This window comes from Anomaloglossus baeobatrachus, chromosome 1, assembly GCF_048569485.1.
Source record: "Anomaloglossus baeobatrachus isolate aAnoBae1 chromosome 1, aAnoBae1.hap1, whole genome shotgun sequence".
NCBI lineage: Eukaryota > Metazoa > Chordata > Amphibia > Anura > Aromobatidae > Anomaloglossus > Anomaloglossus baeobatrachus.
The window spans coordinates 718561805-718580696 of NC_134353.1; the positions used below are offsets into that span (position 1 = coordinate 718561805).

An 18892-nucleotide genomic window follows, 5' to 3' on the forward strand; every position below is an offset into this window, starting at 1 on the left:
GTGTCTGAGGAGAGGTTGAAGCCAACATTTTATGATATAGATATATCTATCTACATAATCCTGCTAGTGGCAGGGTTTATGCCCAGAGTACTGTGTCACCCAAAGCTATTCATGAGAAGCTATTTCTCAGACATACAAGAACAGGTTCCTGCTGAAATTGTATCTTATGTAAAAAAAGGTTACTGTAGACATTTCAATATAATTTAAAAACAAAATGGTTAAATGAGGAGCATCACTTAAAATTACCCTGTGTAATCTGATTGATATCGTGTGTTTGTATTCTGGGTCCTGCTCACTGCCTTCTTTTACTGGAAAATCTAAGTATTGTCTTGACAAGCCGGGAATGAGGAAGTGCACCATGGTCCACAAGTCCTTCCACGTGTGTGGTAGTTGAGTGTCTCTCAGAAGCAATCTGCGTTGGCTGGGAATGAAAGCAAACATTTCTTTGTAAATTTAAGAGTTTACCTATAAAATCTGTGTAGAAATTTTCATGAAAAAATAAAAAAAAAAAGACCATAACAGTATTTGTAGAAATTACATTACTAAACATTTTATAATAGGCACAGTAACTTTTTATAGATTAGCATTTAGCAAATTAATATATTAAAGTAATAAAAACAACCCCTTCAAATAAGCAAAAAAGTAACTGCGAATCCAGATTGCAAGTGTTCTCCTTCAATCCGACATATTAAGTCACAAAGATGGCACGAGCTTGGAGGTTGTGACTGCCATTGGCAGCAGGAGCAGGCTGTACTACACAGCTGTGCTCCTGCAGCTGGATCTAATCCAAGCACTTTAATCCCTCAGAAGCCTGTGTCAATAGTGAGGAGTTCAACAAAGGAAGATCACTCCCAGTCAGCACAATGACAATCCTCAAAGCAAGGCTGCAGAATGTGACCGGTCCTGATTGCTGCAATGGTATCAGAGAAGCTTAACCCCTTCACGACCGCGGGCCGTAAAATTACGTCCTATTTTAACGTGACTTAACGACCAGGGACGTAATTTTACGGCCTAAACTTCATTTGATTGCCGTGGCCATAGCAACGGCTTTCAAATGATGTCCCCTGCTGTTTCTTACAGCAGGGGACCTTTGCTTGACCCCAGGGGGGGTGGCATCGCCACCCCCTATCGACGATCGATGTGATTGGCTGTTCAAATCTGAACCGCCAACCACATCGATCGCACTAATTTCGGCAAAAATAATGCCCGAATTAGTGCGATCCTGTGAGATCCAGCTATGAGATGCCGCAGCTGCAGCAGCATATCATAGGTGGACCTCAAACATGTCGCCCCCAGCCCCTTCAGCACTGATTGGAGCGATCGTGCTATGACGCGCAATCGCTCCAATCAGTGTGCAGTGGGGCGGTCTGATCTGCCGGTGGCCGTCCTCCCCAGGCCTGTGCTGGCCTGCGAGCCCTCCCCCAACATGGCTGCAGCGTGGAGTGGCTGGTACTTTTGGTACCACGCCACCGCTGCTGCTGCCGCCGCCGCCTCTGATGTCTCCGCCGCTGCAGCTCTAATGGTAAGTATTCCGCTCCCTGCGCGCTCCCGTGAAGGCCCCTGCGCGCTCCCGTGAAGGCCCCTGCCCGTGCCCCCCCCGATCTGCCCCCCTACGCCCCGATCTGCCCCCCTACGCCCCGATCTGCCCCCCCGGCATCCCGATCTGCTACCACCGCTGCTGCTGCAAAGTGAGTACTGTGCTCACTTTGCAGCCCGTGCGCGCTCCCGTGGTGCCCCTGCGCGCTGCCGTGATAGCCCCTGCCGTGCCCCCCCCCGCTATCTGCTCCCCCCAACCACCCCCCCCCCCCCCCCCCCGACATCCCGATCCGCTCCCCCCGCGATCTGACTGCCTCCCCCATTATTTCTATTCTGCTTCTGCAGCTCCCTCTCCGGTCTCCCCCTCTGCTCTCCCCCCCCTCCCCCTCTGCTCTCCCCCCCTCCCCCTCTGCTCTCCCCCTCTGCTCTCCCCCCTCCCCCTCTGCTCTCATCCCCCCCCCCTCCCCCTCTGCTCTCCCCCGACGTCCTCTTACCTGTCTTCACCGGCCTGATCACATCTGCGTCCATCGCTGGGTCCTTCCTGGGCATTCTGCTGATCTGCCTGCTGCTCCTGTAAAGCTGTCCATCTCTCTGCCATCTATTCCTCTGCAGCTCTTCTGGTCAGTGATCCTCCTGCTAGTCCTCTGGGTACTGTGAGTATAACTTTTTTTTTTTTTTCCGTATCCCCTGTCCATTTTTACACCTCATCCGTCCGTGCGTCCCGCCAAGCGCTGATCAGGGATGCAGATAACGGATCGGCATCCCTGCTCAATTTTTGGCGTGACTTTTTTTTCCGTATCCCCGACGCTTTTTGTATCGCATCCGTCCGTGCGTCCCGCCAAGCGCTGATCAGGGATGCAGATAACGGATCGGCATCCATGGTCAATTTTTGGCGTGACTTTTTTCCGTATTCACGACGCTTTTTGTATCGCATCCGTCCGTGCGTCCCGCCGAGCGCTGATCAGGGATGCAGATAACGGATCGGCATCCCTGCTCAATTTTTGGCGTGACTTTTTTTTCCGTATCCCCGACGCTTTTTGTATCGCATCCGTCCGTGCGTCCCGCCGAGCGCTGATTAGGGATGCAGATAACGGATCGGCATCCCTGCTCAATTTTTGGCGACTTTTTTCCGTATTTGCGACGCTTTTTGTATCGCATCCGTCCGTGCGTCCCGCCAAGCGCTGATCAGGGATGCACATAACGTATCTGCATCCATGGTCAATTTTTGGCGTGACTTTTTTTTTTACGTATCCCCGACGCTTTTTTTTATCGCATCCGACCGTGCGTCCTGCAGCGGCCGATCAGTGCACTGCGTTTGAAAAGTCAAATGGCGCTCCTTCTCTTCTGAGCCCCGCCATGCGCCCAAACAATTACTTTCCACCACATATGAGGTATCTGCGTACTCAGGAGAAAATGCACAATACATTTTATGGTGCATTTTTTCCAGATAGCCTTGTGAAAAAAAAGCTACCTAGTTGAAGCAACCGTTTTGTGGTAAAAAAATTTTTTTTTCTTTTCACGGCTCAACGCTATAAACTTCTGTGAAGCCCCCAGGTGTTCAAAGTGCTCACCAAACATCTAGAAAAATTATTTGAGGGCTCTAGTTTCCAAAATGGTGTCACTTGTGGGGGAGCTCCACTGTTTAGGCACCATAGGGGGTCTCCAAACGTGACATGGTGTCCGCTAATGATTCCAACCAATTTTGCTGTCAAATGGCGCTCCTTCTCTTCTGAGCCCCGCCATGCGCCCAAACAATTACTTTCCACCACATATGAGGTATCTGCGTACTCAGGAGAAAATGCACAATACATTTTATGGTGCATTTTTTCCTGTTACCCTTGTGAAAAAAAAAGCTACCTAGTTGAAGCAACCGTTTTGTGGTAAAAAATTGTTTTTTTCTTTTCACGGCTCAACGCTATAAACTTTTGTGAAGCCCCCAGGGGTTCAAAGTGCTCACCAAACATCTAGAAAAATTATTTGAGGCCTCTAGTTTCCAAAATGGGGTCACTTATGGGGGAGCTCCATTGTTTAGGCACCTCAGGGGGTCTTCAAACCCGACATGGCGTCCGCTAATGAGTGCAGCTAATTTTGCGTTCAAAAATTCAAATGGCGCTCCTTCCCTTCCGAGCTCTGCCGTGCGCCCAAACAATTGATTTTTACCACATATGGGGTATCAGCGTACTCAGGAGAACATGCACAATAAATTGTATTGTGTACTTTCTCTTTTCTCCCTTGTAAAAATGAAAATTTTATGGCTAAAGTAACATTTTTGTGTTAAAAAGTAAAATTTTCATTTTTTCCTTCCACATTGCTTTGGTTCCTGTGAAGCACCTAAAGGGTTAATAATCTTATTGGATGTGGTTTTGAGCAGTGTGAGGGGTGTAGTTTTTAGAATGGGGTCACTTTTGGGTATTTTCTGCCACCTCGGCCTCTCAAAGTCACTTCAAATGTGATGTGGTCCCTAAAAAAATTATTTTGTAAATTTTGTTGGAAAAATGAGAATTTGCTGATGACCTTTGACCCCTTCTAACTTCCTAATGGAAAAAAAATTTGTTTCGAAAATTGCGCTGATGTAAAGTAGACAAGTGGGAAATGTTATTTAGTAACTATTTTGTGTGACATATCTCTCAGATTTATGGGCATAAATTTTAAAAGTTTGAAATTTGCGAAATTTTCAAAATTTTCGCCAAATTTCCTAAATTTTCACAAATAAACGCAAAAAATATCGGCCTAAATTTACCACTGACATGAAGTACAATATGTCACGAAAAAACAATGTCAGAATCGCCAGGATCCGTTGAAGCGTTCCAGAGTTATAACCTGTCAAAGTGACACTGGTCAGAATTGCAAAAAATGGCCCGGTCATTAGGGTGTTTTAGTGGCCGGGGGTGAAGGGGTTAATGGGAAGGTGTCGTCCAAAAATAAAAAAAATTAAATAACAGAAAAAATGTGAAGTATTAATGTTTTACTGTTTTGTTTAAATATTATTTGTTTTTAATTGAGCAAAATATAAAAAAAGAAAAAGTTTGATATTTTCCACCGTTAAACACTAGGGGGAGCAGCTGCTGAAATCCTACAGAAATCCTACTGTAGAAGTAGCTCACATTACAGCTGCAGTAAAGTGGGCAGAATCTGCTCTCCTGTGTGTGATATGACACAGCTCCCCCTCCCAATCTGGGGGGTTTCCAAAATAATAAAAGAGAATGAAGTTTAGAGACCCAGTGCAGAGCCATTTTGCTGGTAACCACAAATGTCTAAAGTGTCACCAAGGACAGCAGGAGTATCACACAGGATAGGATTGCAGACAGTATCACACAGGAGAGGATTAGATTCATAGCTCAGCAGACTATCACATAGGACAGGATTAGATACATGGCTCAGCACTCAGTATCACACAGGACAGGATTAGATACAGAGGCTCCTCAGACTTTTTGATTTGCATATTTCCCACGGGGCAATGCACCTAGGATTTCACTGTGTTGAGCGCCCTCGTTGGCTGCCGGCAGTGTTTTCTCTGGCTGGTCTTCCCGAGATCAGTGATTGTTTTGTCTTGCTGGTCTACTAGGCATTGCTCCCACCTAGCCAGAATCCTACTCCACACTGATGAGGGGCAATACCCCAAAACAGCTGTCTGTGGATGGATACCTAGCCTTGGTATTTCCCTTGTCATATCTTTAAACTTGTCAAAGAGTTGGATATTGACTAAAAGGGCCACTTAATATGGTGGTTATGGTGGTTTTCTACAGAGAGCCACTCCTTGGCTAGGTCCTTCCCAGAGGGATATCTGGCTATTTTCTGTGTCGAGACTCCTAACAGAGGCTCCACAGACTTTTTGATTTGCATAGGACAGGATTAGATACAAGGCTCAGTAGTAGGTATCACACAGGATAGGATTAATCCACAGCTCAGCAGACAGTATCACAGGAGAGGATTGGATAAAGCTCAGCAGGCAGTATCATACAGGAGAGGATTAGATACACAGCTCAGCAGACGATATCACATACAAGGCTCACATAGGAGAGGATGATAGACAGCTCAACAGGCAGTATCACACAGTTTAGGATTACAGTGTGGAGCAATTTTGTTGGTGACCACAAATGTCTAAAGTGTCACCAAGGACAGCTGCATAGTGCTCCCCACATAGCGCTCTGCATGCTCCGGTCCAGTAATGCTCTGCCGCACGCGCACACACATGCAGGCCCGCAATGCTCTGCCACACACACGCAATGTTCAGCATGCATGGACGCCCGCACGCAATGTTCTGCATGCACGCACGCAATGCTCTGCATGCACGCAATGCTCTGCATGCACGCCCGCACGCAATGCTCTGCATGCACGCCCGCACGCAATGCTCTGCATGCACGCCCGCACGCAATGCTCTGCATGCACGCCCGCACGCAATGCTCTGCATGCACGCCCGCACGCAATGCTCTGCATGCACGCCGGCACGCAATGCTCTGCATGCACGCCCGCACGCAATGCTCTGCATGCACGCCCGCACGCAATGCTCTGCATGCACGCCCACACGCAATGCTCTGCATGCACGCCCGCACGCAATGCTCTGCATGCACGCCCGCACGCAATGCTCTGCATGCACGCCCGCACGCAATGCTCTGCATGCACGCCCGCACGCAATGCTCTGCATGCACGCCCGCACTCAATGCTCTGCATGCACGCCCGCACGCACGCGATGCCCTGCATGCACGCACACCCGCACTCAATGCTCTGTATGCACGCAATGCTCTGCATGCATGTCCACAAGCAATGGTCTGCATGAACGCATGCACACCCGCACCCTATGCTCTGCATGCGGCAAGGAGAGCCGGGGGGAGTGAAGGGGGGCGGGGGGGAGTCAGTGAAGATGGTAGCAGCAGCGGCTGTCGTTACTCACAGCAAATCCAAGATGGCAGCCCCCAGTGCTACATGCTCTGCATGCAAGCACGTAGTGCTCTGCATGCACGCCCGCCCACAGTGCTCTGCATGCACGCCCGCCTGCCCGCAGTGCTCGGCCTGCCCGCCCGCCCGCAATGCTCGGCATGCCCGCCCGCCCGCAATGCTCGGCATGCCCGCCCGCCCGCAATGCTCGGCATGCCCGCCCGCCCGCAATGCTCGGCATGCCCGCCCGTCCGCAATGCTCGGCATGCCCGCCCGTCCGCAATGCTCGGCATGCCCGCCCGTCCGCAATGCTCGGCATGCCCGCCCGTCCGCAATGCTCGGCATGCCCGCCCTTCCGCAATGCTCGGCATGCCCGCCCTTCCGCAATGCTCGGCATGCCCGCCCATCCGCAATGCTCGGCATGCCCGCCCATCCGCAATGCTCGGCATGCCCGCCCGTCCGCAATGCTGCGGCAAGGAGAGCGGGGAAGGGGGAGAGAGGGCAACGGCGGTGCGGGGGTGGCTAGCGGGGGGGAGGTCATTGGAGACGGACAGTAGCAGCGGCGGCGGGGCGCCGGTAATAACACAGGCCGAACGGGTAACAGGGGGAAAGTGCAGCTCACAGCACACGCTGTGAGCTGCACAGAGATGGCGCTTATCTCCTCCCTCTGCTGTGATCTGGACAGCCCAGGTGGGGCATCCAGGCCACAGCAGGGAGCTGTCCTGTATTAAGTATAGAATTGGAGTCAGACTAGCAAAGTCAATGCCCCGGGTGCTGTCATGAAGAAGGTGAGTACTGTTGTTACAGCAAATCCAAGATGGCAGCGCCCAGTGCTTCAGTAAAACTAGAATTAAATAAAAACTGAATAAACCGTGAGTTTAATTTTGTATTAAAAATACTTCACTTCATAATCACTATTATTAATACAAAAATAAAAAACGCGGCACCTTCCCTTTAACAATGGTGTCTCTATCTATTAACAACATGGGGAATAGTGTTATAATAGTGACAAAAAAGAGAATTTTGTTACTTACCGTAAATTCTTTTTCTTATAGTTCCGTATTGGGAGACGCAGACCATGGGTGTTTAGCTTCTGCCTCCGGAGGACACACAAAGTACTACACTTAAAAAAGTGTAGCTCCTCCCTCTGAGCTTATACACCCCCTGGTAGCCAGTCCTAGCCAGTTTAGTGCAAAAGCTGAAGGAGAATAGCCACCCACAAGTAGAACCGAGTAAGAACCGGAACAACCGGAGACTCTGTCCACGACAACAGCCGGTGATAACACACGGAACAAGAAAATTGCCAACAGGCAACAGGGAGGGAGCTGGGTCTCCCAATACGGAACTATAAGAAAAAGAATTTACGGTAAGTAACAAAATTCTCTTTTTCTTTATCGTTCCTTTGGGAGACCCAGACCATGGGACGTTCCAAAGCTGTCCCTGGGTGGGAATAAACAGAAAAAACTAAGAAGTAGGCGGAGCCTAACTTCACAAGTTGGCGACAGCCGCCTGAAGGATGCGTCTGCCCAAGCTCGCATCTGCCGAAGCATGAGCATGCACTTGGTAGTGCTTCGAAAAGGTATGCAGGCTAGTCCAAGTGGCAGCCTGACAGACTTGTTGAGCCGTAGCCTGGTGCCTAAAAGCCCAAGAGGCACCGACAGCTCTGGTCGAGTGTGCTTTGATCCCCGGCGGGGGAGGCACCTGAGTACTCTGGTAGGCGTCCGAAATGGTCGATCTAATCCAACAGGCCAAGGCCGGCTTAGAAGCAGAGAGACCCTTGCGCCGACCTGTGGTTAGCACAAAAAGAGAGGTGCACCGCCTAAGCGCAGCGGTGCGAGACACAAAAAATCCGGAGAGCACGCACCAGATCTAGAGTATGCAGCGCTTTCTCAAAGCGATGAACAGGGGCCGGACAGAAGGAAGGCAAGGAAATATCCTGGTTAAGGTGGAAGGGAGAGACCACCTTAGGAAGAAAGTCCGGGGTCGGACGGAAAGAAGGGAATTTTGTTTACTTACCGTAAATTCCTTTTCTTCTAGCTCCAATTGGGAGACCCAGACAGTGGGTGTATAGCTACTGCCTCTGGAGGCCGCACAAAGAACTACACTTAAAAGTGTAAGGCCCCTCCCCTTCTGGCTATACACCCTCCCGTAGGAGTACAGATTCCTCAGTTTTAGTACCAAAGCAAGAAGGAGGAAAGCCAACAACAGTTTCAAAAACAAATTCAATCCGATAACAAGATCGGAGAACTTAAGAAACAACATGAACAACATGTGCACCCGAAAAACGAAACCCTAAGAACAAATAGGGCGGGTGCTGGGTCTCCCAATTGGAGCTAGAAGAAAAGGAATTTACGGTAAGTAAACAAAATTCCCTTCTTCTTTTTCGCTCCTAATTGGGAGACCCAGACAGTGGGACGTCCAAAAGCAGTCCCTGGGTGGGTAAAAAGATACCACATGAAACGGGCTGTCAGACAGCCTCTTCCTACAGGTGGGCCACCGCCGCCTGAAGGACCTGTCTACCTAGGCTGGCATCTGCCGAAGCGTAGGTATGCACTTGATAGTGTTTGGTAAACGTGTGCAGACTCGACCAGGTAGCCGCCTGGCACACTTGCTGAGCCGTAGCCTGATGCCGCAATGCCCAGGACGCACCCACGGCTCTGGTAGAATGGGCCTTCAGTCCAGATGGAATCGGAAGCCCAGCAGAACGGTATGTGTGAAGAATTGGTTCCTTGATCCACCGCGCCAGGGTGGATTTGGAAGCTTGCGATCCCTTATGCTGACCAGCGACTAGAACAAAGAGCGCATCAGAACGGCGTAGAGCCGCCGTGCGAGAAATGTAAATCCTGAGTGCTCTCACCAGGTCCAACAGATGTAAACCCTTTTCAAATTGGTGAACTGGATGCGGACACAAAGATGGCAAAGTGATATCCTGATTGAGATGAAAGGAAGAAACCACCTTGGGAGAAAACTCTGGAATTGGACGCAGTACTACCTTGTCTTGGTGAAACACCAGGAAGGGAGATTTGCAAGATAACGCCGCTAGCTCGGACACTCTTCGAAGAGACGTGACCGCCACAAGAAAAACTACCTTTTGTGAAAGCCGAGAAAGGGGAACCTCTTTCAAAGGCTCGAAAGGCGGCTTCTGGAGAGCAATGAGAACCTTGTTCAGATCCCAGGGTTCCAATGGCCGTCTGTAAGGAGGAACGATATGACAAACTCCTTGGAGAAACGTGCGTACTTTAGAAAGCCGTGCCAAGCGCTTCTGAAAGAATACGGATAGCGCGGAGACTTGACCCTTAAGAGAGCTAAGCGACAAACCTTTTTCCAACCCAGACTGCAGGAAGGAAAGAAAAATTGGCAATGCAAATGGCCAGGGAGAAAACCCTTGAGCCAAGCACCACGCTAAGAATATCTTCCACGTTCTGTGATAGATCTTAGCTGAGGATGGTTTTCTAGCCTGTCTCATTGTGGCAACAACTTCATGAGATAAACCTGAGGCCGCTAGGATCCAGGACTCAATGGCCACACAGTCAGGTTCAGGGCCGCAGAATTCAGATGGAAAAACGGCCCTTGAGACAGCAAATCTGGACGGTCTGGTAGTGTCCACGGTTGGCCTACCGTGAGATGCCACAGATCCGGGTACCACGACCTTCTTGGCCAATCTGGAGCGACGAGTATGGCTCGATGGCAGTCGGACTTGATTTTCCGGAGAACTCTGGGTAACAATGCTAGAGGTGGGAACACATAGGGGAGTCGGAATTGCGACCAATCCTGAACCAAGGCGTCTGCCGCCAGTGCTCGGTGATCGTGAGACCGTGCCATGAAAACTGGGACCTTGTTGTTGTGCCGTGACGCCATCAGATCGACGTCCGGCGTCCCCCAGCGGCAACAGATCTGCTGAAACACGTCCGGGTGAAGGGACCATTCTCCTGCGTCCATGCCCTGGCGACTGAGAAAGTCTGCTTCCCAGTTTTCCACGCCTGGGATGTGAACTGCGGATATGGTGGACGCTCTGCTTTCCACCCACGTCAAAATCCGTTGGACTTCTTGAAAAGCTTGGCGACTGCGTGTTCCCCCTTGGTGGTTGATGTACGCCACCGCCGTGGAATTGTCCGACTGAATCCGAATCTGCTTGCCTTCCAGCCATTGTTGGAAGGCTCGCAGGGCAAGATAGATTGCTCTGATTTCCAGAACATTGATCTGCAGGGTGGACTCTTCCAGAGTCCACATCCCCTGAGCCCTGTGGTGGAGATACACCGCTCCCCACCCTGATAGGCTCGCATCCGTCGTGACCACTGCCCAGGACGGGGGAAGGAACGACTTTCCCTGTGACAATGAGGTGGGGAGAAGCCACCAACGCAGAGAGTCCTTGGCAGTCTGAGAGAGGGAGACAGTCCTGTCGAGGGACGTCGATTTCCCGTCCCATTGGCGTAGAATGTCCCATTGTAGAGGGCGCAGATGAAACTGCGCGAACGGGACTGCCTCCATTGCTGCTACCATCTTTCCTAGGAAATGCATGAGGCGCCTCAGTGAGTGCGACTGGCTCTGAAGGAGAGATTGCACTCCAGTCCGTAGCGAGCACTGCTTGTCCAGTGGAAGCTTCACTATCGCTGAGAGAGTATGAAACTCCATGCCAAGATAAGTCAGAGATTGGGTCGGGGTTAGATGAGACTTTGGAAAGTTGATAATCCACCCGAAACTCTGGAGAGTGTCTAGTGCCACCTTCAGACTGTGTTGGCATGCCTCTTGAGAGGGTGCCTTTATAAGCAGGTCGTCTAGATACGGGATGACCGAGTGACCCTGCGAGTGCAGAACAGCTACTACTGCTGCCATGACTTTGGTGAAGACCCGGGGGGCTGTTGCCAGACCGAAAGGTAACGCTACGAACTGCAGGTGTTCGTCGTGTATGACGAAGCGTAGGAAACGCTGATGCTCTGGTGCGATCGGCACGTGGAGATACGCATCTTTGATATCTATTGATGCTAGAAAATCTCCTTGAGACATTGAGGCTATGACGGAGCGTAGCGATTCCATCCGGAACCTCCTGACTTTTACGTGTCTGTTGAGCAACTTTAGATCCAGGACGGGCCGATACGATCCGTCCTTTTTTGGGACCACAAACAGATTGGAGTAAAAACCGTGACCTTGTTCCTGAAGAGGGACGGAGGTCACCACTCCTTCCGCCTTTAGAGCGGCCACCGCCTGCAACAGAGCATCGGCTCGGTCTGGTGGTGGAGAAGTTCTGAAGAAACGAGTTGGCGGACGAGAACTGAACTCTATCCTGTACCCGTGAGACAGAATATCCCTCACCCAACGGTCTATGACGTGTGACAGCCAGATGTCGCCAAAGTGGGAAAGCCTCCCACCGACCGCGGGTGTGGGAATCGGAGACCGCAAGTCAGGAGGACGCCGTCTTGGCAACGGTTCCTCCGGCTGTCCTTTTTGGGCGTGACTGAGACCTCCAAGAATCTGAGCGTCTCTGGTCTTTTTGAGTCTTTTTTGACGAGGCGAATTGGGACCTGCCCGGTCCTCGAAAGGACCGATAACCAGACTGACCCTTCCTCTGTTGGGGTCTGTTTTGTCTGTGTTGCGGTAAGGATGAGTCCTTACCCTTGGAGTGTTTGATGATTTCATCCAAACGCTCTCCAAACAATCGGTCACGAGAAAAAGGCAAATTGGTTAAGCACTTCTTGGAATGAGAATCTGCTTTCCAATGTCTCAACCACAGGGCCCTACGCAAAACAACGGAGTTGGCTGACGCCACTGCCGTGCGGCTTGTAGCGTCAAGAACAGCATTAATCGCGTACGACGCGAATGCCGCCATTTGCGAGGTCAATGGTGCTACCTGCGGGGCAAATGCACGTGTGACGGAGTCAACTCGCGCAAGCCCGGCTGAGATAGCTTGGAGTGCCCATACGGCTGCAAAAGAAGGCGCTAATGACGCTCCAATCGCTTCATAGATGGATTTCAGCCAGAGCTCCATCTGCCTGTCAGTGGCATCTTTAAGTGCCGCTCCATCTTCAACTGCAACCAAGGATCTAGCTGCAAGCCTGGAAATTGGAGGATCCACTTTTGGACACTGGGTCCAACCCTTGACCACCTCAGGGGGAAAAGGATAGCGTGTATCTTTAAGCCGTTTAGGAAAACGCCTTTCAGGATAAGCGTGGGGTTTCTGGATTGCGTCTCTAAAGTCAGCGTGGTCCAGAAAAGTGCTTAAAGTACGCTTAGGGTATCTGAAATGGATTCTCTCGTGCTGCGAAGCTGACTCCTCCACAAGAGGAGCTGGTGGGGAAATATTTAACATCTTATTGATGTTAAATATAAGATCATTAACTATGGCGTCACCATCTGGTGTATCTAGATTGAGAGCGGTCCCAGGATCAGAATCCTGATCAGTTACGTCCGCCTCATCACCCATAGAGTCATCTCGCTGGGATCCTGACCATTGAGATGAATGTGAAGGCCCGTCATAGCGAGCCCGCTTAGGCTGCCCGGGGCCATCGTCCGAGTCAGAGTCTTCACCCTGAGGTGTATATGCCCGTCCCGGAGCTTGGAGCTGAGGGGGACCAGGGGGCAATGATTGCACAGTGTCCGTGGCCTGAAGTACAGGCCTAGCTCGCAATGTGTCAAGAATTTGTGACATAGTGAGAGACATTCTGTCAGCAAAAGCTGCAAACTCAGTTCCTGTCACCTGGACAGCATTCACAGGTGGTACACCCTGGGTCACGTCCAGCAGAGGTCCCGACTGTGCAAGCGCCGCAGGGGCCGAGCACTGCACACAATGGGGGTCCGTGGAGCCTGCCGGTAGAAAAGTCCCACATGCGGTGCAGGAAGCATATAATGTCTGTGCCTTGGCACCCTTGCGTTTTACGGACGACATGCTGCTGGCTCTCTGCAATGTGAGAGAGTCTATAGCCAAAGGGCGACCAGCGCTATGTAATACCAAGTATTTGTAGAAACAAAATACTAAGAATACTACTGGCACAAGAGGGGGTGAGCCCTGAGGGCTGCTTACCGCCCGCTGAATAGCGGGTAAGAGGCTGCAGAATTCCTTGTCTGGGTCTCCCCGGCTCCCCTCTGCAGCTCAGCGTGTCAGCAGGAATGGCTGCCGGCGTCTGTGGAGAGGGGCGGTCCGTGGGAGTTCCCAAACAAAAGTGCGGGAAACAGTGTCCCCTCTGTGCCGATTGTGAGGGCTTAGGGTATCTGAAATGGATTCTCTCGTGCTGCGAAGCTGACTCCTCCACAAGAGGAGCTGGTGGGGAAATATTTAACATCTTATTGATGTTAAATATAAGATCATTAACTATGGCGTCACCATCTGGTGTATCTAGATTGAGAGCGGTCCCAGGATCAGAATCCTGATCAGTTACGTCCGCCTCATCACCCATAGAGTCATCTCGCTGGGATCCTGACCATTGAGATGAATGTGAAGGCCCGTCATAGCGAGCCCGCTTAGGCTGCCCGGGGCCATCGTCCGAGTCAGAGTCTTCCCCCTGAGGTGTATATGCCCGTCCCGGAGCTTGGAGCTGAGGGGGACCAGGGGGCAATGATTGCACAGTGTCCGTGGCCTGAAGTACAGGCCTAGCTCGCAATGTGTCAAGAATTTGTGACATAGTGAGAGACATTCTGTCAGCAAAAGCTGCAAACTCAGTTCCTGTCACCTGGACAGCATTCACAGGTGGTACACCCTGGGTCACGTCCAGCAGAGGTCCCGACTGTGCAAGCGCCGCAGGGGCCGAGCACTGCACACAATGGGGGTCCGTGGAGCCTGCCGGTAGAAAAGTCCCACATGCGGTGCAGGAAGCATATAATGTCTGTGCCTTGGCACCCTTGCGTTTTACGGACGACATGCTGCTGGCTCTCTGCAATGTGAGAGAGTCTATAGCCAAAGGGCGACCAGCGCTATGTAATACCAAGTATTTGTAGAAACAAAATACTAAGAATACTACTGGCACAAGAGGGGGTGAGCCCTGAGGGCTGCTTACCGCCCGCTGAATAGCGGGTAAGAGGCTGCAGAATTCCTTGTCTGGGTCTCCCCGGCTCCCCTCTGCAGCTCAGCGTGTCAGCAGGAATGGCTGCCGGCGTCTGTGGAGAGGGGCGGTCCGTGGGAGTTCCCAAACAAAAGTGCGGGAAACAGTGTCCCCTCTGTGCCGATTGTGAGGGCTGGAGTATGTAAAAAACGACTCCAGCCCTCGGCGCTGATGCACTGGCCAGCGTCCCGCCCCTCTCCTGACTGGCAGGTCTGGGGGCGGGAACGAACGGAAGCAGGCCGCAAAAGCCGGGGACTCGAGTTATCAGCGCGGCCGCCGTAAAAGCGCGGGCCGCGCTGAAGTCCCCGGCGCACCACAAGTGCCAGCCGCGCCGCAGTCCCAGCGGCCGGCGCGACCGTGTCCCAATAGTGTGCCTGCTTCAGCGAAGCTGAATGAGGCCATGGCACAAGCGCCGTAGCGCTGATGTCCCCCGGCGCACTACAACACCCAGCATGCTGCGGTGTGAGCGCCAAATGCACGGGGACACAGAGTACCTTGAGGAAGCAGGGCCATGTCCCTGATGTACTCCGCTCCATCCAGCATCTTCTCCAGGGGCTGTAGATGGAGCACGGTCTCAGTGCCTGGAGACCAGTAAATCCCACTTCACCCAGAGCCCTGTAAAAAGGGATGGGGAAGGAATCAGCATGTGGGCTCCTGCCGCCGTACCCGCAATGGGTACCTCAACCTTACAAACACCTCCGACATACAGTGGGGTGAGAAGGGAGCATGCTGGGAGCCCTGTATGGGCCCTCTTTTCTTCCATCCGACATAGTCAGCAGCTGCTGCTGACTAAAAACAATGGAGCTATGCGTGCGTGTCTGACCTCCTTGCGCACAAAGCTAAAACTGAGGAATCTGTACTCCTACGGGAGGGTGTATAGCCAGAAGGGGAGGGGCCTTACACTTTTAAGTGTAGTTCTTTGTGCGGCCTCCAGAGGCAGTAGCTATACACCCACTGTCTGGGTCTCCCAATTAGGAGCGAAAAAGAAACTACCTTGTCTTGGTGAAAAACCAAAAAAGGTGACTCCGAGGAGAGCGCAGCCAAATCAGAGACTCTCCTGAGAGAAGTTATGGCAACTAGAAAGGCCACCTTTTGAGAAAGACGATACAAAGAAACCTCCCTAAGGGGCTCGAAAGGGGGTTTCTGCAATACCGTGAGGACCAAGTTAAGGTTCCAGGGATCCAAGGGCCGCCGATAAGGCGGAATGATGTGAGACGCACCTTGCATGAAGGTGCGGACCTGAGCCAGCCGGGCGAGACGCCGCTGGAACAGCACTGATAGAGCTGAGACTTGTCCCTTGAGAGAGTTGAGGGACAGTCCTAGCTGCAGACCGGACTGTAAAAAAGACAGAAGGGTCAGCAACGAGAATGGCCAAGGAGAATGGCCGGAAGAGCGACACCAGGACAGGAAAAATTTCCAAGTCCTGTGATAGATCTTGACGGAGGAAGACTTACGGGCCCGAGTCATAGTGGAGATGACTTCAGGAGGAATACCAGAAGCCGTCAAATTCCAGGACTCAAGAGCCACGCCGTCAATTTGAGTGCCGCAGAATTCGGGCGGAAAAACGGACCTTGCGAGAGCAGGTCTGGACGGTCCGGAAGATGCCACGGCATCTCCACGGACAGTTGGAGCAGGTCCGGATACCAAGCTCGCCTGGGCCAGTCCGGTGCAATGAGGATGACTCGACGGCCCTCCATTCTGATCTTGCGCAGGACTCTGGGCAAGAGAGCTAGAGGGGGAAACACGTAGGACAGACGAAACTGGGACCAGTCTTGAACCAGAGCGTCCGCGGCGAAGGCCTGAGGATCGTGGGAGCGAGCCACGTAAACAGGAACTTTGTTGTTGTGACGGGATGCCATTAGGTCCACCTCCGGAGTGCCCACTTGCGGCAGATTGACTGAAACACTGCCGGGTGCAGGGACCACTCGCCACCGTCCACGGATTGACGGCTGAGATAATCTGCCTCCCAGTTTTCTATGCCAGGGATGTGGACTGCGGATATGGTGGACTTGGAGTCCTCTGCCCATTGAAGAATGCGTTGGACCTCCAACATTGCCAGGCGGCTGTGTGTCCCGCCTTGGTGATTGATGTAGGTAACCGCTGTCGCGTTGTCTGACTGGACTCGAATGTGCCTGCCCGCCAACAGGTGGTGAAAGGCTAGGAGAGCTAGAAGCACAGCTCTGGTTTCCAGCACATTGATTGAAAGGGCTGACTCGGACGGAGTCCAAGTGCCCTGTGCTCTGTGGTGGAGATGTACCGCTCCCCAGCCGGATAGGCTGGCATCCGTGGTGAGAATCACCCAGCACGGAGTCAGGAAGGAGCGCCCTTGGGACAGGGAGAGGGTTCGAAGCCACCACTGAAGAGAGCTCCTGGTCCGTGGCGACAGAGCCACTAACCTCTGTAAGGAGGAAGGCCGCTTGTCCCAACAGCGGAGAATGTCCAGCTGCAGAGGACGCAGATGGAACTGGGCAAAGGGAGCCGCCTCCATGGAGGCCACCATTTGACCCAGCACCTGCATCAGGCGCCTGAGGGAATAACGGCGGGGCCTCAGGAGAGAGCGCACCGCTAGCCGGAGAGACTGCTGTTTGATTAAGGGCAACTTCACAAGTGCCGGCAAAGTCTAGAACTGCATCCCTAGGTACGTAAGACTCTGGGTCGGAGTCAGAGTGGATTTGGGAAGATTGACAATCCACCCGAATTGGGCTAGGGTGGCGAAAGTGAGCGAAACACTCCGCTGACAGTCTGCGCTGGATGTATCCTTGACCAGAAGGTCGTCCAGATAAGGAAGCACTGGTAACCCCTGGAGGTGCAGGACCGCAATCACTGCCGCCATGACCTTGGTGAATACCCGAGGGGCCGTGGCTAACCCGAAGGGGAGAGCCACGAATTGGAAATTATCCTATCGCAAAACGTAACCAACGCTGATGTGACACTGCGATTGGCACATGTAGATAGGCATCTCTGATGTCGATGGACGCCAGGAACTCCCCTTGGGTCATTGAGGCAATGACTGATCGCAGAGACTCCATGCGAAAATGCCGCACCTGAACATGCTTGTTGAGAAGCTTGAGATCCAGGATGGGCCGGAAAGTACCGTCCTTTTTTGGAATTAGGAAGAGATTTGAGTAAAAACCTCAACAGTTCATGAGCGGGAACTGGGACAATCACTCCGTTTGCCTGCAAGGACGCCACGGCCTGCGAGAAGGCGGCGGCCTTGGAGCAGGGGGGAGTCGAGAGAAAAAATCTGTTTGGAGGGCTGGAAGAGAATTCTATCCTGTAGCCGTGAGATATGATGTCTCTCACCCACTGATCGGAGACTTGCTTTAACCAAGCGTCGCCAAAGTGGGAGAGCCTGCCACCGACTAAGGACGTGGCTGGAGCGGGCCGAGAGTCATGAGGAAGCTGCCTTAGTGGTAGAACCTCCTGCGGTCTTCTGCGGACGCGCTTTTGGGCGCCAGTTGGATTTCTGATCCTTGGCTGAGTTAGCGGACGAGGCGGAAGGCTTAGAGGATGACCAGTTGGAGGAACGAAAGGAACGAAACCTCGATTGATTCCTACCCTGTGCGGGTTTCCTGGTCTTGGTTTGTGGCATGGAAGTACTCTTCCCGCCAGTAGCTTCTTTAATGATTTCATCCAGCTGTTCACCAAACAGCCGTGAACCAGCAAAAGGGAGCCCAGCAAGAAACTTCTTGGAAGAAGCATCTGACTTCCACTCTCGAAGCCACAAAATCCTGCGGATAACAAGAGAATTAGCTGAAGCCACCGCAGTGCGGTGAGCAGCCTCTAGCATGGCAGACATGGCATAAGATGAAAAAGCTGAAGCCTGAGCAGTTAAGGCAACCATCTCGGGCATAGATTCCTTGGTGAGGGAATGCATCTCCTCTAGAGAAGCAGAGATGGCTTTGAGAGCCCACACTGCTGCAAAAGTCGGGGAAAACGCGGCCCCCGCAGCTTCATACACAGATTTGGCCAGAAGGTCAATCTGACGGTCAGTGGAATCCTTAAGTGAGGTGCCGTCAGCCACCGACACAACGGTCCGGGCTGATAGCCTAGACACCGGAGGGTCTACCTTTGGGGAGTCAGACCACTCCTTGACCACCTCAGGTGGAAATGGAAACCGGTCATCAGAACCACGCTTTGGAAAGTGTTTGTCAGGGCAGGCCCTGGGTTTGGTCACAGCAGTCTGAAAACTGGAGTGGTTAAAGAACACACTCTTCACTCTCTTAGGCGAGGTAAACTGATGTTTCTCTGCCAAAGAGAGTTGCTCCTCTGACACTGGCGGATTGAGATCCAGCACAGAATTAATAGAAGCAATCAAATCACTAAGATCTGAGTCACCCTCAGAGAAATCGATGGGATACATAGCCTCCGAGCCCCCAGTGAGGGCATCCTCCTCATCTTGAGAGTCAGCTCTTGAGACAGAGCCGTGGGATGGGGAGGGGGAGGAAACC

The 18892-nt window shown here is 52.2% G+C and overlaps 1 protein-coding gene across 4 annotated transcripts in view; it reads right to left on the reverse strand.

Annotated features, from left to right (window-relative positions):
- The window catches only part of LOC142250032 (E1A-binding protein p400-like), a 407327-nt gene that overhangs the window by 239612 nt on the left and 148823 nt on the right, over window positions 1-18892 (reverse strand). For all 4 annotated transcript variants that reach the window (XM_075322102.1, XM_075322107.1, XM_075322113.1 and 1 more), the window contains exon 16: window positions 247-421. In XM_075322102.1, the coding sequence (XP_075178217.1) occupies window positions 247-421 (175 nt within the window). The remainder of the gene's footprint in view (window positions 1-246; window positions 422-18892) is intronic.